General features: G+C 45.3%; 3 protein-coding genes across 5 annotated transcripts in view; 1 reads left to right on the forward strand and 2 right to left on the reverse strand.

The window, feature by feature from the left end:
• Positions 1-717, forward strand: part of STKLD1 (serine/threonine kinase like domain containing 1) — a 31,058-nt gene extending 30,341 nt beyond the window's left edge. The window contains exon 20 of the mRNA XM_088665424.1: positions 411-717. Within this exon, the coding sequence (XP_088521550.1) occupies positions 411-467 (57 nt within the window). The 3' untranslated portion in view covers positions 468-717. The remainder of the gene's footprint in view (positions 1-410) is intronic.
• REXO4 (RNA exonuclease 4) lies at positions 470-12,503 on the reverse strand. The gene is made up of 9 exons (XM_035102218.3): positions 12,418-12,503; positions 11,276-11,539; positions 10,582-10,943; positions 9,347-9,496; positions 8,080-8,273; positions 7,046-7,134; positions 6,113-6,187; positions 3,473-3,547; positions 470-2,281 (listed from the first exon to the last, which is right to left on the reverse strand). Exons 2-9 carry the CDS (start codon positions 11,498-11,500, stop codon positions 2,189-2,191), a joined length of 1,263 nt encoding a protein of 420 aa, XP_034958109.3. The 5' UTR covers positions 11,501-11,539; positions 12,418-12,503; the 3' UTR covers positions 470-2,188.
• Positions 12,504-22,583: 10,080 nt separating this feature from the next.
• The window catches only part of SETX (senataxin), a 52,020-nt gene continuing 48,093 nt past the window's right edge, over positions 22,584-26,510 (reverse strand). For all 3 annotated transcript variants that reach the window (XM_060270114.2, XM_060270112.2, XM_060270113.2), the window contains 2 exons: positions 25,323-25,410; positions 22,584-23,259 (listed from right to left, as the gene is read on the reverse strand). In XM_060270114.2, coding sequence (XP_060126097.2) covers positions 22,732-23,259; positions 25,323-25,410 — 616 coding nt within the window. In that variant the 3' untranslated portion in view covers positions 22,584-22,731. The remainder of the gene's footprint in view (positions 23,260-25,322; positions 25,411-26,510) is intronic.

Raw genomic sequence — 26,510 nt, forward strand, 5'->3', positions numbered from 1 at the left:
AGATTCACACATTCTTGGAATTCCCTCCCAAGAGGTTGCTGGGAGTTGTTAGGATATTCCTATTGCCCTTTCAGAGGGACTGACTGTTGAACCACTCTGAGAGGAAAAGGGGACTCCTAACAACTTGCAGCACCCTTAAACTAACTGCATTGCCAGGATTCTTTATTTCTATTCTTTATTCTCTATTTAAAGTGGCAGTGTTGTGCTTTAAATGCAGGGTACAAATGTGGCCTTTGACTCGGTACTTGCCTTGCATTCATTAGTTTTCATTGTCAAGCTTTAAAGGGACACAGCATACATCTGAGAGAGTCATGGGAGGATTGGCATAAAAAAGGAGCTACCTTACTGAAAAGAAGTTTAAAAAACAAAACAAAAACTGGCATCTGACACTTGCTTATTTCCCCAACCAGGAAATAGTTGCTCTAGCAGAAAATGCACTCTCTAAACTGCACAAAAAAGGTAAATGATATCAAAACACAAACTTCAGCTCTTTATTTTGAAAGCTCTGAATCTTCAGAAGTATTCTTTAAAGCATGTATCTTTTACCCCTACCTGCAGGGCTCCTGCCTGAAATGAGACAAGTCTCACTCTAGAAGATTGCTTCTTTGCACTATTTGTCAGTCAGCAACAGCATTCAAGAAACCTGCCATATTTCAGGAAAATCTTAAACCTTCTATACACTTTTGTTTTACAAAACAGTCAATAAATATGAATACCAGATGAGAACATGTGGTCCTTCAGTTTGTTAGTCAATGCTATTTTAAAAATTAGGAAATCCAATCAAGGCATCTACTTTGTCCCTTGATCTGTGTTGCTGCAGAGGTATTCAGTTTCAGATGCAGATATTTAACTAATCCAATTAATTTTGGGGATTTTTGCTGATCCATATACCGTATATTCCAGTGTATAAGACGACTGGGCATATAAGACAACCCCCAACTTTTCCAGTTAAAATAAAGAGTTTGGGATATACTCACCATATAAGAAATACGACCCGACGTATAAGATGACCCCCGACTTTTGAGAGGATTTTCCTGGGTTAAAAAGTAGTCTTATACGCAGGAATATACAGTACTTTTATTTTTACTTGCTCTTAAAACCCACCCCTTTCAAAAGCAGTTTACCATACACGGTGGATAATGCTATTTGAAGAGCGAGAAATCATGCCTAAGGCTCCCCTTTCTGCCTGCAGAACTATTTCTCTGGATGCTAGTGAGAGAAAGCAGGTGGTGACCTGAAAGGAATTGTAAGCCAACTGATTATCAGTGTTTACAAGCAAAGCTGTCACCAGAAACATGAAGTGCCTCTATTTTCATGGCTTATTGTGTTTCCAGCTTACACATATACAAGTTTACATAGATTTTGAAGTTTACATAGATTTCCTCAGCCACTCAGGCCAATGGCTCCAGGCTCCTCTTTAACTTCTGACAGCTTTGTATGTTCACCAAACTGATGCCTGAGGTGTGCTTGCTACAGCAGTTCACCTTTCAAACAATTCATTCATTGTCCAGCAACAATGCCCTGGGCCCTGCTGGTTCCCATCTGCTGGTACATAAGCCATATTAACATTTTGGCTGGCTCATGTTTCACTTTAGGGGGGAACAAGTTGTCTAATTTCATCTGCCTGTTTGAAAGCAGGAACCTGATTTATCTCAACAGGCGCTCAATGATATGTCGAGCTGGAGAAATATTCATATATTTTCATTATAATAGTACAGTCAGCTCTATGTGCAAAGAAGCACACTATCTTCAAAAGCGGGGTTATGGGTAGAAGCAGCTATTTCTCTCTTTTCAGAACATTTATGGAGAGAAATCATAGACTTCCTCAGAGTGGCAGGTGACACACTAGTTTGGTTCTTGGGCTTGTGCTATCCTTGAATGGTATATCAAATACAGTAGCAAATTTTAAGGCACCCAGGACACAGTTAACTGTTCCAGGTAAGGTAAGAAAATCATTGTGTTTCATTGTGTTTCTCAAGCTTATGACAGAGGCTCCAGGAAGCTGTCAGTTGCAGAAGCAAATAGAAGGGTTTCATAACTGAATAACTTGGAGTAATTTCTGTATGGTAGCTGACCAAGGGCAAACAAAAGCGTCCAAGGGGAAAGGCCAGCTTGACAACTGATATTTTTACTCAGTCAGTGCTGGTTAGTACAGCGAGCAGGACATATCCAGAGATACTCAGATTTATTATTTCTTGGTCTTTGATTTTTCTTTGAACGAGGCTTCCCACTGCTTCCTCGCCATCATGTACAGCCTCATGGCTGCTTGGGCATCCTGAACCTGAGAGAGAGAGAGAAATAAGCAACAAGTTTAGGATACACTGAATTAGTTGACTTTGTGTCAAGTGATGGAATCAACAGGGTGAAATCTTGCCAAGTGACCTGACTGCAGGAATGGTGTAACTCCTGGTTGGTCCCCAATTACTCTCACATTTCTACCAACAACAATGGGCATCTTACATGACCAAATTATAACCCTTCCCCTGATTTTAAAGGCTGGTGCATTGCACATTCTACCAGCAACCAGCCGCATCACATGAGGAGGGCAAAAAGCATTTCTTAAGGCTTGCATTAACGACTTTGGTTTTCATTTGAAAAAGGAAGGTGGGACAGAAATATAAAAACTTAATAGGAACATAAGAAGCCGCCTTATACTGAGTCAGACCATTGGCCCATCTAGCTCAGTATTGTCTCTGCTAACAGGCAGTGGCTCTCCAGGGTTTCAGACAACGAACATTTTCTTAGTCCTGCATGGGGTTATACTTGGGCCCTTCTACATTCAAATGAGATGCTTTACCACTGAGCTATGGTCCTCCCCATTAAAAAGCATAGTCTTTGAGATCATATAAAAGCTCTCTCTGAGGCATTTGTTTTTTGATGGCTGTGTTACATATGCAAATTATCAGTCAATACATGACAAGGACATGTGTGAACTCATCTTTATTTTAAGATTCAAACACATCATTTGTGAAAACGGCATAGAAAACTGTTGGGACACTTAAGCTGCAGTCCTATATGCAATTTCCTGGGTGTAAGATATATTGAACCCAATCAGCCTTACATCTGAGAGGACATGGGAGTTTACTGCTGAGTATACATGCCTGGAACTGCACTGTAAAGTCTCTTTGACACTACTAAAGAAGAAAAAAGTAACATCAATTTTCTGCATTTTAGCAAAAAAAGGGGGGGAGAAACATAAGCTTTTTGGTAAAGCTTATGTAAAGTGGGTTAGATATAGAGCCCGGGAGCAGGGTAGAGTTAGCAGTGTTAAGAAGTGATGGCCAGTGTACCAATAATAATTTATTAAAAGCTGTAATTTCTTAGAAGAGAAAATATAAACAATTAGGAGATAGCCCAGGCTTAAACAAGAGCCAGCTCCCCAGTAAAATAGAATACATTTCCCCGTTAGTTCCATTCTGAGCCAGGAATTAATACGTCACTTGCAACCAGAACCTAATGAAAGAATACCTACTGAACTATGTTCGAAAGCTTGCACCTTCACATTCAGCAGTTTCTCGCAGAGCAGCTTCAGAGATGGCCTCCCACTCTATATGAAAGAAGAAATCGTGATTTGAAGAGGAGGAACTGTGCTTGATTTCTTTGTGTTGCTGTGAGGCCAACAACAACTTGGCCTACACTAACAAATCCTGACAGGTTTAATTGTTGAGAAAGCTCAAGGGATCCAAGATTACCACAAAAGTCAATCTGCTTTGTCTTCACCATTTGCATTAATGGATGACGCACAAATCTCCCTTACGTCTGTTAAATAAAACCTACAAAGCACACAACTGGACAATGCCTTTTTACATGCTACCCTGAAATGCAGGAATCCACTTAGGTAGGGGACTCCCATGCTACAACTTGGAAGGGATTCCCTGTTTATATGTTTGTTTACATTTCCCAGAGATCCTACCAAATACATTGAAAACCTATATTCCTGTACATACACCACTACTTATAACGTGTTTTACACATCTGTAAACTTATTAAATGATCCACAAGTTAATATAAACCTTTGGAAATGGTTTTTGATTTTCTGGAGAATTTGTAAATGAAATAAAGCTCCACCCTTCTCCCACAAAGTATATTTGTGCTTTGTTCCTCTTGCCTATCTTAATTCTGTCCACTTGTCAATTACCGTACTTTTCCATGTATAAGACAATTTTTTTTTACTCTAAAATTATGTTTAAAAACAGGCTTCGTCTTATACATGGATAGTGAATGGGGTGGACGGTTGATTGGCTGCTGCTTCTCTAATTGGGTTGGTGATGGGTTTCTGCTGCAAACACTGCTGTGGATTGGCTGTCGCTGCTGCAATTGACAGCTGCTGTTCTGGGATGCATGTGATTACCAGCGGACAGCTTTTCTCAGGTAAGAGATTTTTTGCTGGGGAAGGGCTGTCGCTGTGGCAAGTGGGCGATTGTCAGCTGCCAGCGATTGTCAGCATGGATGCTGCATGTGAGCGATTTTTGGAAAAACAACAACAACCCAGCTGTAAAACTTTGGGCAATCCTCCACAAAAAAGCGGAGCCATCTCTCCCCTTTCTTCTGAAATTTGAGTCCCCCGAAATAGGGGTGTCTTATCCATGGGGGCATCTTATAGATGAAAAAGTACGATAATAAATCAATTTTTCCATAAGTCCAATATGCCATTCAAATTTGCACCTTTCAAGTCCTTCCTGAATGTGCCCCTAAAAAAAATCCAATTAGTGGTTTATCTTCCAAGTCCTGATTCTCTCTTAATTTTTTGCAAATAATTTTTATTCATTTTCAATAAAATCCTCCAATTAATGACAAATTCCAAATTATAACAATAATATATTCCAATTATTAAAAAAATTCAAAAGGGGACTCCCCATGTTCCAGATGTCTGGTCCGAAAGTAGTGGAATATCAGACATTACTGATTCTCATTTAAATACAGACTAATTAAACACTTGTTCCCCAAATTGTGCGAGCCCCTGGTGTTCCTGGATTGAGAAGATGAAGCAGTGGGCTTTCTCACCAAGAAGCTAGGAGGGAAATGACAGCTGCCACTTGGACTAGAAGATTAACTTGTCCAGAAGGAAAATGGCAGTGGAATGATCAACGGCCCCAAGTTCTAGTAGCCTCCATACTTTTTGATTTAAAGGAGAGGGAAACATTTTCTGGCCCACCGAGCCAGATCTTTATCTCACCCCCACACTGAAAGCCAGCTTTTGACAGGTGGGCGGGCCCATGCACTGTCAAACATGTGCTGCAAGGTGAATAATAGGTGGGCAATAGGGTGATGACTTTCTCATTTTGTTTTCTCAAAAATTATTTCCTGTAGCACAAATAGATGAACTTTTGCCTATTAATGATTAAAATGAGGTATATTCCATTGAAATATTTAAAAAGGTCACGCACAAACCGTTTTAAATTTTTTTTGTATGCCGTTTTACCATTTCATAAAATTGTATTAACAATTCTATATATATTTTGTATCAAATTTGGACACAACACCACATTGCACAATGGGGAGTGTTCTTAGCAACATAGGGTATACAAGGTAAAAGCCCCTTTTTGGGACCTCAAAACTCAGCCAGCAGACCCTGCCGGGCATGCTGGGAAAAGAACCTACAGGAGAGGTAGCAAAACATCGTCTATACTGTTACTGCAGCTAAAAAAAGCTTCCTTGTGTGTTTGATGACCCTATATAATGTTGTATATATGTGACTCCAAAGCTTGGGTTCGTTTTTATATCTGCTTACAGTGTCAAAAAACTGATAAATAAAAAATTTAAAATCATTTTGTGCGTGGTTTTTTTTTATCAAATCTCTTTGAAAGTAAGATTTTATCTAATCTTTAATGAAAGCTCATCAAATTATGATACAGGGAAATGAGGTTGTTAAAAAGTCATCACCCTAGTGGGCAATCATGCTCAGCTATCAAAGTTGGCCTGCGGTAATGAGAGGAGGAGTCTGCTTCACACCAGCACAATGTTTGCAGGGAATGCACACAGGAAGCAGCACTCAGCAAGACTGAGGGCACCCCCTATTGGGCCAAGACCAGCCCACAGGGCAGAGGTTCCCAACCCCAATGTAGATTCTGTTGGTTTGAGATGGAGGAAGGGGATGTCTCTCAGTTCCTACCTTGACCTCTTGTTTGAAAGGCTTGTATCTTTGTGTATCCCGGATTTTCTTCTTGGGGTGGTCAAGGAACAAGATCTGAAAACGGTCAAAAGGTTTCCACTGTGAACATTGCTCATGGTGCTGAAAATCATGTAGCAATTGATTAATCGAGACATTGGAGTAGCATCCACAGTTGTAACGTGAACAGGTAACCTGAGTGAGAAGCAACTGGGCTTGCAAATTGCAGTTCAAACTTCAGCTGACAAGAGAACAGTCTCAGCCCAGCATAGGACATCTCAGAGTGGGAGACCTCAAGAGGAGAGGAAGTATGGCCTTTCTGGTTGAGTTTGGGGTGGGAGAAGCAGATGAAAAACCAGACTGGTTGCAAGTCTCTGAATACCAACAATGAAAGGCAAGGGTTGAAAGACAATGAGCCAGTGTGGTGCAGTGAGTAGCATGTCAGACTATGACCTGGGATACCAGGGATCAAATCCACATTTGGCCAAGAAGCTTATGGCTGTGATCTTGGGCTAGTCGCTGCCCCTCTCAGCCTAACCTACTTCAAAGGGTTGTTGTAGGGCAGGCACCCCCAAACTTCGGCCCTCCAGATGTTTTGGACTACAATTCCCATCATCCCCGACCACTGGTCCTGTTAGCTAGGGATCATGGGAGTTGTAGGCCAAAACATCTGGAGGGCCGCAGTTTGGGGATGCCTGTTGTAGGGATTAAATGAGGAGAACCATGTACACCACCTTGAGCTTTTTGGAGAAAAGGGTGGGATATAAAATATTGTGGAGGAGGGATTATTATTTTTGTTTTTTTACTATGCTATATATTTTTTTGTATTTTTAAATTGTAGACTGCCCTGTGACCTTCTGATGAAGGGCAGCATAGAAATAGATATATAAAAAATTCAATACAAAAAAAAAATAAACAAAGTTAAGGGCTCTGTACCTTTAAGTCATTGTGGAGAGCATGACCAACAAGGACTCTTCCTTTTAGGATGCTGGCCACTTCCTCCTGAACGATTTTAAAATCCTCACCTGGACAACCAAAGAAACACAGAGAAAAATGTTCTCAGCAAAAGCACAACAGGAGTCCACAGAAACACACCACACAAGGGCCTTTCATTCTTTTAACATATGTGTATATGTTTTTGAGAACATAGCGGTAAAAAGTCAGCACGATGTACACATCAATCAGAAGAAAAACCCATAACTAACCATAACTGTGACTGAGTGAAGTATGAAGATTGTTTACATCACCATCTTCTTCAATATTAATAAATATGGAGCAATGGGTCAGAGTTTACACCAGAATGAAATCTGATCAGAACCCATAATCAACAGCAACAACAATTGCTAGGGAGGGGGACAATATGGGCCTTTTTAAAAATAACAGGCATTTTGTGGTCCCTTCCAACTCTTCAAGGGGACGCGGGTGGTGCTGTGGGTTAAACCACAGAGCCTAGAGCTTGCCGATCAGAAGGTCGGCGGTTCGAAACCCTGCGATGGGGTGAGCTCCCGTTACTCGGTCCCTGCTCCTGCCAACCTAGCAGTTTGAAAGCACGTCAAAGTGCAAGTAGATAAATAGGTACCACTACAGCAGGAAGGTAAACGGCGTTTCCATGTGCTGCTCTGATTCACCAGAAGTGGCTTTGTCATGCTGGCCACATGACCCGGAAGCTGTATGCCGGCTCCCTCGGCCAATAATGCGAGATGAGCGCTGCAACCCCAGAGTCGATCACGAATGGATCTAACGGTCAGGTGTTCCTTTACCTTTACCAATTCTACAATTCTATTATTCTGATTCCCTTGCAGAACTACAATTCCCAAAGTGGTTTAAACAATCCCTCTTCCCAGGGGAGCCATGACTGTTCAAAGTTGTAGAATGGTGCTTTAAATGTATAGTAGAGATATGGCCTGACTCAATAAAATACAGATCCTTACAGTCATAATATGAAATCAGTACACCCACAGAGCACCAACCTGTCTTTAGGTTTTCAGGGCGAATCCCACTGACGGCCGTCCTGTAGTCTGTCACTTTTTCCATTGCCTTGACATACTTGTCGTAAACACACTTGCCAAAGAGGTTCACAATGGACACACGGGCCACAATGCTGTCTTTGCCTGTGGGCCCCACACCCACCATTTCACAGTCCATGGCCACAGCTTTGGTTAGGCTGCCAAAAAGGAGAGAGCCTTATTATTATGTTAACCAGCTGCTCACCAGCTGCCTCCGTAGGACATCAACATTTCTAGGGAAAGGATTTAAAGAGCTCTTTGCCCAGAGCTAGGCCCTAACTGGAGATAGCTTATTCCCAACATAAAATAGGATGCACAGTTAAGCAGCTGCAGTGTTAAATCATTCTGACTGGAAAATTGATTAATGAAAGCTTTAATTGGGGGGAGCCAATTAATTTAGTGGGTGCATTTTCAAAAAAATTAGGTTGCAATAACAACATCGTACACACATTAAATATCCCACGCTACACAGAAGGCATTACGTCTAAAATAATATCCAAATAATGTAGGAAATTCCTGTACCAGACAACCATTGTATAGAAGACAATACACAGTTTATGTTTTACCAAAATGATGTTTTATAGTGGGGGTTTTTGGGGTGTGTGTGTGTGTGTCATTTTAAGCCATGTGCATGATAAAGCTGAAGAGAGAGTTGCAAGAGTCTTTATGCTTCAAACCTTTGTTAGTTAATTTTCCTATAAGTGTTATTTGCCATATTTAATTTAATTTGCCAATCTTTTCATGAGAATCAATACGAACTTAAAGTTAAAACCTCTTAATAAGTCCTCTTTTACTAGTGGCCAGGCTTTTAATAATGAGATACTGAAAGAATTTGTAGGGTGCTTCTTCAACAAATTGACAAGGAGAAATTTTCAAATGGTGGTGCTGTGTGTTAAGAGCATGCTGGTGTTTGTATGTGCATGCATTTTCATTCCCAGGCTATTTTAGTTGCAGCATATTAACTGTTAACATGCACAAAGCAGAAAATATTGAAGATGTTGGTTTTTTTTCTTTCAACAGTGAGAATCAGAATTTCTCCCATTAAACTATAAGCTCTTAATGCCTCATACTGCTCCTCTGTTGAATTTTCTTTTAATAAAATGAAGATGTATTTAATGAATCCATATATCCATCAATTCAAAGGCAGTTTAATGTTCAATTAATATTGCTGCAACAGTTCAAAGGCATGTGCTATTAAGTACCAGTATCAGCTTTACTGAGAAACATTTACCCTTCAAAAGCATTTTCTTTAACCAGTGCTTCTTCTGCTAACTGCTGGGGTCTGACTTCTGGGATGCCCAGATTTTTTCGGGCAATTTTTGCTGCTTCTGGACCCAAGGCTGCTTCAATATCATCAGGATCAACATCATCAAACCAGATACTAGAAGGGAAAGCAAAAGATAGGTGACCAAAAAATGCACAAAGTATTAACCAGGCAAAAGAGTCAGGCTGCTGAAATGGAGATGGGTGATGATTCATGTCTCCATGTAGCCAAGGAGCTCATTTGGGCCACTCTTTATCACTTAGCCTTGCCCACCTTTTAAGGTTGTTGTGAGAATAAGAATGGCATAATCCTTTGTATGCCTCCCTAAGTTTCCTTGAAGAAGTGTAAGCTATAAATGTGATGCATCTTCTTGAAGTAACTCAGATTTAATAAGGCAACTTCCTTATAGGGATGTTACAACATTTGGGGCTTTTTAAGTTTAGAGATGAGGCGAGTAAGAAGCAACATGATAGAAGTGTATAAAATTATTTGTGGTATGGAAAACAAGGGCAGGGAATGAATCATATCTGAATGGGATGTCCATAGCGCCTGCAAAAAGTGACATTGGTAATAGAATCAGTCTGTGTAGCACAGATTCTATGGAAACATGTTTGATGAACATGCCCATAAAATTTTAAACACTGCAAATCAGATGTTGACCTCAGTGGGACTGCTCTGTCTTAAAGAGTTGCTACCCAACTGGTCTGCAAATTTAAACACACACCCAACCTCCAACCTGAAATACACAGACGGTAGTTTCACAAGTGGCTACAAGTTAAATTATTTTGGTAAGATAAGAAGACCAGTGGCTCATCTAGCTCAGGATCCTGTTCTCACAGTGGCTAACTAGAAGCCTGTGGGACTCCTACAAAAAGGAACTGAGCACAAGGGCATCTCTCCCCTTCTGTGATTTCCAGCAACTTGCATTTGGAAACATTACTGCCTCCAAATGTGGAGACAAGAGCATAGCCATCCTGACTAGCAGCCACTGACAGACAAATTCATGGAGGAGGAGAAGGCTAATCCTCATTTAATGTCATTAAGTTGGTGGCCATCACTGCCTCCTATGGGAGGGAGTTCCACAGTTTAACTATGTGCTGCATGAAGAAACTAGGGGCCTATACATCTGCAGCTTTATGTGCAGCCAGTTAAGTTGTGTGTGTTTGTAAAGATCATTAAGCAGAAGCCTGAAAAAGACTTACTCTGCTGGCTTTGGTTCCACTTCTTCTTCTGCTTTCCTTCTTTTCTGTTTAATGTCCCCATATATCCTCTCCACATTGTCCCTTCTATGGCCTCCTTTGGGCTCTTTTCCATCCTCCTGGGCCTGGTGCGAGTTCTTTCCATGTACAGGCTTTTCAGAGCTTGCAGAAACTGGAAGAGCAAAAGGTTCAGCCTGATTCTTCTTGGCCTTTTCTGGAGGCTTGGATGCCAGCATCCTCTCACTTCCATTTACCTTTGGCATTTTGAGGGCAGCTCCTTCTTCTGTGGCCTTGTTTTTTCCCTTGGAATATGTGCTGGGGGCAGTAAGAGCGGAATCCAGAACAGCAGCCTTTGGTTTCAGAAGCTGAAAAACAAACCAAGAAACGCAAATCAGTGCAATTCCAATTTGGTGTTGGCAACCAGAGACTCCAGCTCATGCAGATTCCCATCTGGTCCCCATAACACTCTCACCCCTCAACAACCACATTGTAATCTCCAGGAGCAGCGGCGGCGGAGGAGGAACAGCACACACATTTGCCACCATGTCCACCAGCTTGGCTGTGCTGCTCCAGCTGAGGTAGAGGATGGGGAGCTGGAGGACCACAGCCTCTAGGGCCGCATGTGACTGTGTGTTAGACCATCCTGCTCTAGAAGATAAATGCTCACAGAAAACAGAGAACCATTGTCCAGTCATACCTCCTGCAAGGCCTTCCAGTTGCACGAAACTTCCTGGGGATTTTTTGGAGGCATATCTGCCATGGCTTTGGAATCCTTTTGTGCTTTCTTCCTTGCCCCTTTGATTTTCTTTTTCCAAAACAATGTTTTCTTCTTCTCCTTCCTGTGTTGTTTTTTTAAATTTTCTGATATACTTGTGGAGTTGCCTGCTAGGGCTTTTGATTCTTTGGTTCTAATTTTTGCCATCCTGACATGACAGTCACTGACCTCTCACCAAAACCATTTCTGAAACAAAAAGTCAAACTTTATAACCCATGTAGTACAAATTGATGCTTTTGAATTATGGTGCTGGAGGAGACTCTTGAGAGTCCCATGGACTGCAAGAAGATCAAACCTATCCATTCTTAAGGAAATCAGCCCTGAGTGCTCCCTGGAAGGACAGATCGTGAAGCTGAGGCTCCAATACTTTGGCCACCTCATGAGAAGAGAAGAATCCTTGGAAAAGACCCTGATGTTGGGAAAGATTGAGGGCACTAGGAGAAGGGGACGACAGAGGACAAGATGGTTGGACAGTGTTCTCGAAGCTACGAACATGAGTTTGACCAAACTGCGGGAGGCAGTGCAAGACAGGAGTGCCTGGCGTGCTCTGGTCCATGGGGTCACGAAGAGTCGGACACGACTAAACGACTAAACAACAACAACAGTACAAATTTAGGCACTTATGTATTTAATTAATTCCTCCCCCCCCATGGTCCAAAAGGCACTCTACATGGTCATATAATCACAAAAAATCAAAAACCTGATACGCCTTTGCTCATCAATTACACATTTCAAAACAACGTAAGATCTGTCTTTAAAAAGTAACTATTTGCTTTATTACTGTGGAATTTCCAAAAGAAAGCATTTGTAAAAATTAAAATTAAAATAAAAAATAATAAGTTGCATTACTGAAATAAATGCACTTTTCGACGATATTCTAATTTTCCTAGTTTCACCTGTAGTTTTTAAAGCAATAGCCCCTGCCTGTCCAAATCGTCCTGCCTCTTACAACTTCAGTTCTCCCAGATGACTCATAATAATGATAATGATGATGATAATCTTTCAGGTAAGGCAGCGTTGCACAAAGATCACTTAACTCCACGGTGCTTCGACCCTCCACTTACCCAGCGCTCGGGCTCCGGCTCTGAAGCTCGCGGGGCTCAGCACGTGGCAACGATGCTGCCCGGCTCCTGCAACGCGCCTCCTGCCCAAGAAGCAACGAGCTCCCAGCCTGACGCCAACCGGAAGTGAGTCCTCTCCCAGGAAAGCGCCGGTGGGAAACGCAAGCTCTGTCGAGCTGGTTCCTGCGGAAAGGGACGGAACAGAAACGAAAGGACAGCACCCTCTAGTGGGGGCGACGTGGAATAACAGGGGTTGCCAAGCTTGTGTGGCGGGATGTTAATGCGGGATGCTTGGGTAATGGTAAACAGAGGCTGTAATCGAGGAAGGGACGGGGGAATCTTCAGCCTTCCGGCAGCTGATTGGACTACAGCGCCCAGCAAGCCGGGCCAGGTGATCATGGGAGTTGTAGTTCATCAGCATCTGAAGAACCAATGGGTCTCCCCCCCCCCCCACACGCCTCTTGCAATATATTTACCACCAAACTCAGAAGGGGTCTACTTCATAATTCGTTTGCTTCATTTATTAATTGGTCGCTTTTTCTTTTTTTATCAAGAAAACGGACAGTTAGAGCTGTTTGGCAGCGGAAGGGTCTCAGGAGGTGGTGGACTCTCCTTCATTGGAAGTTTTTAAAGCAGAGGTTGGATGGTCATCTGTCATGGATGCTTTATGGCCGCCGAGACCACATAACACCGGTCCTGAAAGACCTACATTGGCTCCCAGTACTCGTTTCTGAGCACAATTCAAAGTGTTGGGGCTGACCTTTAAAGCCCTAAACGGCCTCAGTCCAGTAGACCTGAAGGAGTGTCGCCACCCCCACTGTTCTACCCAGACACTGAGATCCAGCTCCAAGGGCCTTCTGGCGGTTCCCTCACTGTGAGAAGCCAAGTTACAGGGAACCAGGCAGAGGGCCTTCTCGGTAATGGCACCCGCCTTGTGGAATGCCCTCCCATCAGATGTCAAAGAGATAAACAACTACCTGACATTTAGAAAACATCTGAAGGCAGCCCTGTTTAGGGAAGTTTTTAATGTGTGACATTTTAATGTATTTTAATCTTTGTTGGAAGCCACCCAGAGTGGCTGGGGAAACCCAGCTGGATGGGCAGGGTACAAATAATAAATTATTATTATTATTATTATTATTATTATTATTATTATTATTATTGTTGTTGTTGTGTATTGAGTCAAAGGATTTTATATCTGTATTATTATTGTCTGTATTTGCATTAGGATAAAGTAACTGCCTTTTGGTTCCAGAGGGTACAGCTACTATTGGTTCATTTAAGCTGCTGTATTTGGATCCTCTGTCTTATTGGTTTCCTCCAAAAGGCAGCACTGTGATTGCTTGATATTGTTCCCTCCAAAATGTATCCCTTCCTAGCTAGTCCCCTGTCCCTATAAATGTAGCTTTCCTCTCCTCAGTCTTCAGTCTTGTTCACTTTAATAAAGAGCTGTTACTAGAGAACTGTCTCCAGCATGTTTTGTCAAGAGAGCTGAAATCACAAACCCCACGTCACAACAACTGGCGACGAGGATGGGATCCGGAATGCTGAGGAGCGGTTAAACACAACCCTGCCTCAGAGTCCGGATTGCAGCTGAGAACAAGACTCACTGGCCAGCTGAGAAGACGACCCTGCCCGCTAGGACAATGGAGAGTCCAAGGGTATTGGAGCCCTTCCAGCCATCAGAGCCCCACACCTGGGAAGACTACGTCGAACGCTTCGAGTTCTTTGCAGTGGCTCAAGGGATCACCGATGCCAGCAAAAGAAGGGCCACATTCCTGAGCTACTGTGGGCCCGAGACCTTCAAGCTGGCCAAGGCATTACTTGCTCCAGCGAAGCTGAGTGAGACATCTCTCAAAGATATTCTTGCCTGCCTAACAAGCCACTTGGCGCCTACTGAGACCAAGATGGCCCGGCGGATGGAGTTCCATAAGAGGCAGCAGCATGCTGGGGAGTCTGTATCCACATTTCTGGCTGAACTCCGGAAGCTCGCTCAGCACTGCGGCTTCCAAAATCTGGAAGAGACTCTCCTGGATCGGTTTATTGGTGGTCTGAGCAGCAAGAAAGCCAGAAGACGCATCGTGGCTAAAGAAGAGGTTACCCTTGCTTCAGCCTTGAAAGAGGCCACCGCCACGGAGAATTATGAAAGAGAGGAGCTTGATGCCAGTCGCAAGGCCACTAAGCCACAGATAGAAGTTGCACATGCCATGGACGAGCTAGAGGCTACTCCGAGCCAGAGCCCAGTCCGTGGGGTCGAGTCGGTGCGTCAGGCCTGCACAGTGCACAGAGATCGCCGAGGCAGTTGCCCAGGTTGTGGCGGAAACCATGAAAGGAAGAGTTGTCGTTTCAGGGATGCTATCTGCCGGACGTGCGGAAAGACGGGTCACATCGCCAGGGTCTGTAGATCGGCGGCGTCGGGAGCGACAGGAGCACCTAGACTGGAGCATCGCAGACCGCCCACAACAACTCGTTTTCTAAAGGACTGCCACTACGTAACGGAGATCAACGGGAGGGCCGTGCAGTTTCCAGCGCAAGGCAAGGCACACGTCAAGGTGAAGATTGAGGGTCAGCAGTGCGACATGGAGGTGGACTCCGGATCCGCATTCACCATCGTGTCAGACCAGACCGCGAAGACATTCTTCCCCAGGGGTAAGTTGCCCCCTCTGGAGCCCTTTCCGGCAACCTTGCAGTCGTACTCAGCAGGCTGCATCCATGTTATGGGAATGTGTGCCGTGGAGTACAGTTCCGGGACAAACAGGCTGTACTCAAACTGGTGATTGCGAAGGGCAGTCGCCCCAGTCTCCTGGGCACTGACTGGTTCCCTGCCCTGGGACTGAGTATCTCAGGGCTTAATTCAATCCAAACCTGCCCTGAGATGAGCGAGGTATTATGCAAGGAATTTGCTGGTCTCTTTAATGGAAAACTGGGTTGTTATAAAGGGCCCCCAGTTGACTTCGAGTTGGACCCCGGGGTGGCTCCAATCCGACTGAAACCAAGGCGAGTGCCATTTGCACTGCAACCCAAGATCGAGGCAGAGCTGGATAAATTGGTCAAGCAGGGAGTTCTCTCACCCGTGGACTCTGCTAAGTGGGAGACTCCAATCGTCACACCCCTTAAAGCAAATGGGGAAGTCAGGATATGTGCAGATTACAAATGTACTATCAATAAGGCACTCAGGGGAAACTCATACCCCATTCCAGTCGTATCACATCTGTTGGCTAAACTGGCTGGGGGCAAGGTGTTCGCCAAAATTGACCTGGCACAAGCTTACCAACAGCTGCCAGTAACCCCACAATCAGCGGAAGCACAGACTATTGTCACACATAAAGGGGCGTTCAGAGTTAACAGATTACAGTTCGGAGTTTGTGTGGCCCCAGGGATTTTTCAAGGGCTCATGGAACGCCTGTTAAGAGGTCTGCCGGGGGTCTTGCCATTTTTTGATGATGTTTTGATTGCTGGAAAAGACCCACAGGAACTGGTTGCGCGTGTCCGTGCAGTGTTGCTCAAGTTCAAGGAGGTGGGGTTGCAACTGAAAAAAGAAAAATGCAGTTTTGGGGTGCCAACTGTGGATTTCTTGGGGTTTAAAATTGATGCATCAGGCATCCACCCCACAGATGCTAAGATTAAGGCCATCATCGAGGCACCACGACCACAGAACAAGACGGAGTTGCAGTCATTCCTGGGACTTATTAACTTTTATCATTCGTTCTTACCCCAGAAAGCTTCGGTAGCTGAACCATTACATAGACTATTGCAGAAAAAGAATGTGTGGCGATGGGGGCGGGAGCAGCAGAAGGCTTTTGACTCCTTGCGAGGAATGCTGAGTAGCAGGAGCGTCCTTGCTCATTATGATGAGTCAAAGCCGCTGGTCCTGGCATGTGATGCCTCTCAATACGGTCTGGGGGCTGTGCTGAGTCATAGGGAACCGGATGGGTCGGAAAAGCCCATCTCTTTCTATTCCCGTACGTTGTCGCCCACAGAGCGCAACTATGCTCAAATTGATAAAGAGGCACTGGCTATTGTGTCCGGAATCAAAAGGTTCTATGATTATTTGTACGGTCGCCATTTCTCCATTGAAACGGACCACAAACCACTGTTAGGGTTGTTCAACCCAAACAAACAAACGCCACAAATTCTCTCCCCCAGAATGTTGCGTTGGTCAATATTCCTGAATGGGTTCCAGTACACCTTGACCCATGTGCCGGGGAAACAGTTGTGCCATGCTGATGCGCTGAGTCGATTGCCCCTTCCTGGCGGGAGCAATGAGGATCCTGCTCCGGCGGAGCACATTATGATGCTAGAAACACTTCCGGGGGCTCCTGTAACAGCTACGGATATAGCTGAGAAAACTAGGAAAGATGCTGTTCTCTCCCGTGTGCTCACTTGGGTGGGGAGGGGGTGGCCAGGTGGTCCGCATGAAGAAAAATTCAGGCCTTATGCGACAAGGCAGCACGAATTGTCCATGCATAAGGGTTGTCTCCTATGGGGAGATAGGGTGTTCATCCCAGCACCACTGAGAAACAGGGTTCTTGAGACGCTTCACATGGGACACCCGGGAATGGTCAGGATGAAGTCGCTAGCCCGATGTTATGTGTGGTGGCCTGGAATGGACCAGAACATAGAACAATGGGTACGAACATGCAAGGCATGCCAAGAGGTGCGGCCAGAAGTGGCCAGAGCACCAGTCCACTGGTGGGAGCAGTCCAGGACTCCCTGGAGCCGGCTGCACATAGATTTTGCTGGGCCATTCCAAGGGAAGGTCTTTTTGGTTATCGTTGATGCATATTCCAAATGGTTAGAAGTGGCGATGGTCCCTAGCATGGCATCAGCTGCCGTAATCAAGGTGTTGAGGCAGCTGTTTGCTACCCACGGGTTACCTGAGACCATTGTATCAGATAATGGGGCAGCTTTTGTATCCCAAGAATTCAGGGCATTCTTGGCTGATAACTTTATAAGAGGGGTCACATCCGCGCCCTTTCACCCATCCTCCAATGGGCAGGCTGAGCGCATGGTAAGAACAGCCAAAGAATCCATTGCGCGCTTAATGGAGGGTAACTGGTCGGCTCGCATTGCGCGAATGTTATTTTTGCAGCATGCGACGCCGTGTACTGCGACGGGCAAGTCGCCAGCCGAGCTGCTCTTAGGTAGAAGACTGGTAACGGTGCTGGATTATGTCCACCCAGATAAAATGCCAAACCGTAATTCAAGAGCAACCCCCCAGGCTGAGACTGACACAACAAGGTATCTCGCCCCTGAAGATCTGGTCTGGGTGAGGAACTATTCACGAGGTCCGCGGTGGGTGGCCGGTGTGATCACCCGGGCTAGTGGACCTGTGTCCTATTATGTGACCTTGGAAAATGGGCAAGTTTGGAAGAGACATATAGATCAGCTGAGGCGCCGGGTGCTCAGCAGGGAGGAGTCAGATAATTCATCCCTGGCTAATGACCCACAGCTGCAAGACCAGAGTGAAAATGGTCCAGAGGTGCAGTCACCAGGGGCTTCAGCAAAATGAACCAGGGTCTGCTAGTCCTCATGATGACGAGGTACAGGTCGGGGACCCTGAGATGTCTGGGACTCCATCTGTTCCTGATGAAACCCCTATAGCAGCCCCTCCACCACAGGTAACAACCAATCCAGAACCTGCAACACCTGTTGTCAGGAGATCAGGTAGAAGTTGTAGGACCCCACAGTACCTGAGGGATTACGTCTGCTGTGCTCACTAGGGGGGGGAGGGGTGTTGTGTATTGAGTCAAAGGATTTTATATCTGTATTATTATTGTCTGTATTTGCATTAGGATAAAGTAACTGCCTTTTGGTTCCAGAGGGTACAGCTACTATTGGTTCATTTAAGCTGCTGTATTTGGATCCTCTGTCTTATTGGTTTCCTCCAAAAGGCAGCACTGTGATTGCTTGATATTGTTCCCTCCAAAATGTATCCCTTCCTAGCTAGTCCCCTGTCCCTATAAATGTAGCTTTCCTCTCCTCAGTCTTCAGTCTTGTTCACTTTAATAAAGAGCTGTTACTAGAGAACTGTCTCCAGCATGTTTTGTCAAGAGAGCTGAAATCACAAACCCCACGTCACAACAATTATTATTAGTTGAGATTCTTGTATTGCAGGGGGCTGGGCTACATGACCCTTAGGGTCTCTCCCAACTGATTATATGATTCATTACATGTCTGTTGTTATAGAAAAATAGGTGGGTTGGCTTTTGCTGCCCAACTCCCCAAGGTCCATGATTGGTCAGAGATGAGTGGATGGAGACAGGATTCAGTGAAAGCCAGGCAGATCTTTATTTTTCTGTTGCAGCAGAGTTCCCTCTCCTTGCAAGGAGGCAAGAGAGACCTACAACAAAGGTGTGCAAGCCCCTATAAAGACTTTGAAAATTGCCCACCCTGTAGTCCACAACCACCCCCCAAAACATCATACATACATCACAGGAGGAGGCAATCTCCAGCAGAAATTTGAGTGTGTTGCTTCTCTCCTGTCTGCCACGATACCTGATAATGCCTTACTGATTGCATTTTTTGGGTAGCCTAGCCGTTCCTTTGAGATGGCATAACCAGGAAATTGGAAGGGGGCTGAAAGACCACACACACACACACACACACACACACACACACACACACCATGAGAAGAGAATCCCCTGCACATTACCAAACTATTCACATATTTCCCAGCCTTTCACCTGTCAAACCAAATCCTCTAGTGTCAAGAGAAAATAACAGCAATATATCTGCAAAGGCATTGTATCGGCAAGGGAAGCTCAGCTAAGGAGTTCTCTGGGGATACTGTGAATGTCCAAATTCGGTCATCAAAAACAGATCAATTGCAAAAAGGTGTCATGCTGGCACTTGCTCCAACAGAAAAGGAGGCCCCTGCGGCGGAGCATGCCTGGTCGCACAATAGGGGTCCTAACCTTAACATTCACCCCAAGGTACGCATTTATTGGACGGGCCACCGGTGCATGCATTGGCCAGGCTTGATGGCCATGCTCAGCAAGGCCGCAGCGGCGCATGACCCCCCGAGAGTTTTGATTGTACATCTGGGGGGGGGGAATGATCTAGAGTTGAACAAAAAGGCATTGCACTGACCCTTGCTGCAAGGGCGGATATAGAAAGCTTGCATGCCTTCTACCCAACAATGGCCTTGGGGCCTTGAGTAGCGGTTTTAGGCCTTGGCAAGGTATCATTTAGTAGTCCAGGCATCCCCAAACTGCGGCCCTCCAGATGTTTTGGCCTACAACTCCCATGATCCCTAGCTAACAGGACCAGTGGCCGGGGAAGACGGGAATTGTAGTCCAAAACATCTGGAGGGCTGAAGTTTGGGGATGCCTGCTTTAGTCTATCATCAGGTTGGGGGAGTGTTCATGCTCCCTTCCCATGCGGCGGTGTTTGCAGGGCCCGTTAAAGGGCAAAAAATGGGAGTCCCTGGCCTTAGAGCGGCGGCATGTACCGGTAGGTCAAACTCTACTGGAAGAAAAAAGGTTTTACTACTTCCCTGTAGCAGGAGATTTTACAACAAAGGCCTCCTTAATCTTTTATGGTTACAGGAAGCCTGGTTCAGAGAGAGCAGGCGGTCTTCTGTGCCTGCTTGCAATTAACTGACAGGATTGCGTACCTGAGCTATCAGCTATTTGTAATGGGAATAATCCATATCAGAAATCATATTCATAAGGTGGCCCTTAGCTAGGAGACACCTACTCGACTGAATATCCATCCAGGAGTATCCGACTCAACTATTACCGTGTTTCTCACATTTTAAGACACCGTCTTATAACTTTTTTCCCTCAAAAAAACACTGGGTGGCTTATTTTCAGGGAATGTCTTGTTTTTATTACGTCAGGAGCAGTGCCCCTCTTGCTCCCTGGCTCCCTGCGGGGCAGGATTCTTGACTGAAAGAAAAGGACGGGCAACAGCCACCACCAAACTCCGTGAGAGGGAGTCTGAGGGAAGGGAAGTGTGTGCGTCCCTGGCCCAGCCCTCTCTCCCCGGCCCTGGGATGTTCGTGAGGGAGGGAGGGAGGGAGCTCCTCCGAAGGGCTGCTCTCTCTCTCTCTCCTCCCAGGTGGGGACTCACTTAATAGCAATCTGCTACACTGGAGCTTCTTAAATTTAAACCAGTACAGTATAATGGAATCTATCTGTGTGATGCAGTACGTATAGCAAATAAGGATCTCTACCAGCCAGCCCAAGACTTAAGAGCGAAAGTTCCAACAATGTAGCACTTTGTAGCACTGATAGCAAAGAGGCTACCGGCTGATAAGAGATACTGTAGAAAACAAGGCAGTTGAGCAGCAATTAAAATGGTAAATGGTAGCAATTGTAGCAATTGAGCCAGCAGGAAAGCGGGGTGAGATAATCTGCTGGTCCTAACTGCTTCTCTTACCCACAAAATGTTAACTTTTAGCAGCTCCTAAACAGCGAGAAGCCACCGGCAGCGATCCCGGTACCAGTAAAAATCCTTAAAGGGGCAGCTCTACAGACAAGCAATAGAAAGAAAAAGAATCCTCACTTTTTAAAAGGTTTTTAAAAGGGGGGAAGGTGGGGGGAAGCGAGAGGTGGGCTCTGTGTGTGTGTGTGTGTGTGTGTGTGTGTGAGAGAGAGAGAGAGAGAGAGAGAGAGAGACACGCAGGGGAGAGAGAGAGAGAGAGAGACGCGCACACAGAGTCTCTCCCTAAAGGGGAAGGCAGCGTCTTCAATCGCCCCTCTTTTCTTCCTCCTGTTTCATCTCCTCCCCACCGCAAATGCCACTTTTCTCCTCTTCACTCACACAGCCTAGCTAAAAAAAAAAAAATCGAACGGGAGGGGAAATCACGAGTCTGCAGCAACCAGCAGCTATGGCTCTTCGGTGCATTTTTACAAGCTTTTAAAAGAAATACGTGTCTTTGGAGCGACAGCAAAATGGGGAGAGATTTTTAGGGGGGGGGAGTTTGCTGGCGGGAGGGGGGAAGGGTCTATCACTATGTCTTATTTTCGGGTTATGGCTTATATCGCACAATTGCTTAGAAATCCTGCTATGTCTTATATTATGCCTACGTCTTAAAAAAGGAGAAACACGGTATATGACCAAATTAGTTCATGATTTTTCATCATAAATATACTGAGATGCTACAATATTCCAGGGCCATCTCAGGCTCCAGGCGATAAGAGGAAAATATCCAGCTGATTACTAAAAGGAGGCAGTGAGGGCATAACTGCACTCTCTTCATGTTTGTTATGTCAGAACCATAGCAAGTTCTGTGGATCAGCGGCATAGCATCTGCCTTGCATGCTAAAAGCTCCAGCATTTCCAGGTAGGGCTGAGAGAGACCCATTGCCTGAAACCCAGGTGAGCTGCTGCCTGCCAGGGTAGACAGTACTGAGCTGGATACTAATACATACAAATATATTGCTGGATGTTAATGAATCTGATTGTAGTGATGAGCCAGGTACTGCACAGAGCTTCTGCAGAATCTTCCACAGATGACACAAAAACTGCCCCCCCCCGTCATTTTCCTCAGATTTCCCAGAGGCCTGCCTTGTCCAGGATTCTGCCAAATCTGGAGAGGATGCTGTGCTCAGGTGGGGCCTCCTCCTAAGCCCCATAGCGACATTTTGCCTTGGAACTTGGCAGGTAAATGCAAACGCTGAATCTGAGGCTTGCTCTGTGAAGCCTCTACACCCCACCCCATTGTTTAAAGTTTTATCATAAAGCTAAATGATATAACATTTAAAATAACTTGTCACTTTAGTCAGTCATTAAGAATAAGTCCTCTTCAAGACATTGTGTGTGTTGTAGGTGGGAACAAACTTTGCTGGCTATTAATGAATTCTACAAATGAATGACATAATTAAAAAAAATCCCTTTTTTGCAGTGCATCTCATGTATGGTGATATAGTTTTTCAGATAGGACTACCTGCTGTACTCTTATCTAGCCATTTATTATGCGACAGCCCATTTATGTTCTTCCAGTGGGTCGCTAGTACTGATCTGGCTGCTCTACAATTCTATGCAGAAGGACATAAACTCCACAATTCTATGATTCTCAAAAAAAATATTTCTCCCTCTTTCCTCCTCCTCTCTCTTTCCCTCAATCCCAAATTGCCAATAACAGTAATGTCTCATTCCGGATACAACTGATTTGTTTGAATGGTTTTATGTCTTGAAAACAAGAGACTCAATATATTGTATTGCTTTCAAAGAAAATAGTTTATTAGAAATATATTAAACAAAAAAAATACATTATCTTACAGGGAACAGAGAACCAATCAGAAAGCTGGCAGTACAGAAAAGGCTGTGGAGCAGCCACAATAAGAGTTCTGGCTTATACAGGTAGGGCTACTCCGTTGTCTTCTGCCGCTTGGGATCTGTGCGACTATGGCTCTCAGTGGCGCTCCTTTTGATTCCTTCCTGTGCCCTCTTGGCCAGCCGTGGATCTCTTGGCCTATTCTGAGATGTAGCCTGTGGGTTTGAGGAACTGGAATCCCCAGATGCTGGCATCAGAGGTGCCCCACTGTTCCCTGGAGCAGGAGCACCAGAAGATAATGCCTGGGGATGTTGTACAGGAGGTTTACCCAATTGGGCCGCCAGGGCCAGCTGCCCAAATCTGACTCCCAGCAGACTCCCTGGAACAGGAGCACCAGAAGATATCTGGGGATGTTGTGTAGAAGCTTCACCCGACGTGGCCACCATGGTCACATGCCCAATCTTGGCTCTCCCCGGACTCTGCTGGACTGGCATGGGCTTCAGGATCATCTTAGCACCACTTGCATAGCAAGGAATATTGTTGTAATTGGTGTTGGAGGTCCTGATGATGGAGCCTCTTTTCTGAGCATCCTGAATCAATGCGTTCCAATCTTTATTTTCCTACAAAAGGAAAATTTTCCTTTTTACAAAACAAATTCTTACTATTTGGGGGTAGTGGTGGTTTATAAACGGGGAAATTAATCTGATGCCTCAAACAAGAAGCTGTTGTAACTTGATCTCAGTTCTCTTTCCCTCTCAGGCAGGGAAGGGAACCTGACTTAATCTGCCCCCCTAGTGTTCCCAGCTGGCCTGCCAACCTTCAACTTCTTCTCAACCCCACTGCCTGCTGCTTAGGAGACCATTCTAGCTTCTCTGCTACACTACAGGAAAGTGAGAGTCTGACTGTGTGGGTCTTGGGCTTCCCCTGCTTTTGGACTGCACCTCTCAAGAGCTTTCAGTTGTGGAAAATGGGGGCCTTAGTTTGAAAGGTGTTCTTCACCCTTTGTCTAAGGCTGGCTGAATTAATCTAAAATACTAGAGACCACTAATAATGGGTGTCAGGAGAAATGAGGACAAACTTCCTCTGGATTGCACCCACTGAACACACAACAGAGGATCCCTCCAATATGCCCGTACTCAGGCTATAAGGATCCTTCCCTCCTCACTGCAGTTACAAAACAAGCAGCAGCAGCAGGAAAATGAGTGTTTAACAGGAATTCATTCGCAACTCTGAACTGTACAGGAGCAAACCATCATTGCCAGGCCTTCCAATGGACAAACCAGGATTGGAGGCCCTCTAGTGGCAAAGTCATTACGCTACAAGGCTGGGAAAAAAGGACCATATGAAGACTTTGCACCCACATGGGAGTAATTGTGACCTCATGCAGGAAAATGGCAGGACGGAAAGAGGGGAGTCCCCCATGCCACTTGCTTTATCCCCCGACTGGGCTCACTCCCAGCCCAAGCGCCTTCCCAGGAGAAAGCTGGGAGGACAGGAATCTGATGGGACAGAGGCAACAGGCATGGCAGAGGGTGGCATTCCTTTCTCTGCTTGGAATCAACGCTCCCCTGCACACAGCTGGCATTCTAGCACAGAGGAAGGAGTGGGGAACTTTTGTGGCCCTGCAGAAGTTGCTGAACTCCATCTCTCACCACCCTTGACCAATGGCCAGGCCAGTGGGGCTGCTGTCTGTCACACATCTGGAGGGCAACAGGAGCCCTGGCCCTTACAGCATCTCACAATCAACCTTCCGGCCTCCTCCCATAAATGCCATGCTTGGCCTTGCATGAAAAACCACAGTGGTCAATGGTCAGGAGTGATGGGAGTTGTAGTCCAGCAACCCACAGCTTCCTTAGCTCTGGCCTCTGGAATACCATACTGCCAGTCTAAGATCAATTGGTGAAAGAGCTAAAGTAACGAAAGTTTACAATCTATGAAATCCAAGTTTCAGGTTCCTCTGGGCGCCCACAAGCAGGGGCAAAATTGAAATGGCACTGACCCCCTCCCCAAACAGGGCCTTCTCAGTGGTGGCTCCCTCTTTGTGGTTACCCCCTCCCTGGGGAGCTGCGCCTGTCTCACTCATTATTGCCTTTCAGGAGCAGTTTGAAAACCAGTTTGAAAACCTTCAGCCTTCGGTGGCTGAAGGAAAACTGGATACAGGATGAGAGAATGCCTTTTCCAAAGAGGTTTAGATCTGTAGCTCTTCTTAGAAGGCTTTCAAAACCATTGTTTTGTGTGTGATATGTTTACCACCCTGGGCTCTTGAGGGCTGGACCTAAATTCAATAAATGAATGAATGAATGTGGCCCAACATTTTCCCCAACCCCGCAGATTCAAAAGATTTAATTGTCTACAACACCTTTGGCCAGCCTGGATCTCTCCCAAAGTTTTGAACTGCAATTCTCACCTGCCACAGCCGGAGCAGCAAATCCCCCTTTTCAAGGGCAGACAAATGACACCACCTATAAATACAGCATACTGGGCCTGTTGGCACCCTGCTCCTCAAACGAACCCTATGAAGTAGGCTTGATTTATTGCTTTGGGAGGCAATGGGGGGGGGGGCCTTGGGCCAAGCCCCACACAGGGCCAGGACAACACCACTGGCCCTCCAAGTCCCGCTTTTCTCTACAAGGAAGGCTGACATATATATCCCGAAAGAGAGTTTATGCCTTTTTCCACGTACCATGAGCGTCTCCAGGTGTCCAAGGATGAAGAGGCTGTACTTGGCTCGGGTGAGGGTGACATTCAGACGCTGCAGACTCTTCAGGAACCTGGAGAAGGCAAAACAATCCACAGGTGAAGCTGGCTCAGGATGGGCAGTGCACCCTGTGTCCTCCTAGCTGACCACAGTGGGGTTAACTAAATCCCTGTTGAAGTTTCAAGGGCATTAGAAATGCATTCGTAAGTGCATTACTAAAAGGTTGCAGGCATTCCTACCAAGGTTTCCATGTCTATGTATAATTTCAATGGGCCTCCTCTGAGTAGAGACAAGCCCCTGTTGCCATGTTTCTGCTTTACATTTTTTTATTGGAGGCCCAGATTTTGATCAATTTTGTTAGTGGTGAATATTTATTATTGATACTCATTTATACATGGTTTTTTCCACTTGCTTTGCAATATTTTAGCTTCTCTCTGCCTCCCTCATAGGTTCTTTATGGAATACCTTTTAAGATTATAATTTAAAACATTCATTATGCTTGTTTATTGATAGCTCTAATTATCATTTAATTTAATTGTTCCTTGGGTGCCTCCTTTATTGGACATCATTTGAGAGCAAAGTGAGAAGCTTGGGGCATAAATCTTAGAAGCCAGTCCATGATCTGCTTTTGCAATTTTCACTCCCTGCTCCCCCCACCATGTGGCTTCCAAGCACAGAGCCCCTTCCACCCCCCACCCCCATGTGGAAAGGAAGTGGGCTGGTGGTGGGAACCAGCTTTAGGTCAAGACCTTGACACACACACACACACACACACACACCTCTGTAACACAAACCATTGGTGGATTAATATTATTTGTTGTGATTCATGTCAAAACTCTCTCGTTAATATTTCAAAACCGTGCCTGAATATTTATTTGTTTCAAAGGTGATTTGCAAAACAGAAAGGCACCATTAGCGCAACTGTGACCTTTTTCTCCTTCTCAAAAAAACAGGAAAAGTCCAAACCTGTAAAGGAAAAGGAAAAGAAGTGCAGCCCTGTTTCCCTATTTCACCCCATCAGCCCTCCGTGGGGCCAACAATTTTGCCGGGTCACATCTCAGAGCACCAAACCCCTTGCCTACCAGGGAGGACAGGGGTTTGGTGCTCCATTTCTCCTCTCCCCCAGTGAGACACAGCGGAAGCTCCCTCACAGAGAACAGAGAAGCACCAGGA

The sequence above is a fragment of the Zootoca vivipara genome, chromosome Z2 (assembly GCF_965207765.1).
Source record: "Zootoca vivipara chromosome Z2, rZooViv2.hap1.1, whole genome shotgun sequence".
Lineage (NCBI taxonomy): Eukaryota > Metazoa > Chordata > Lepidosauria > Squamata > Lacertidae > Zootoca > Zootoca vivipara.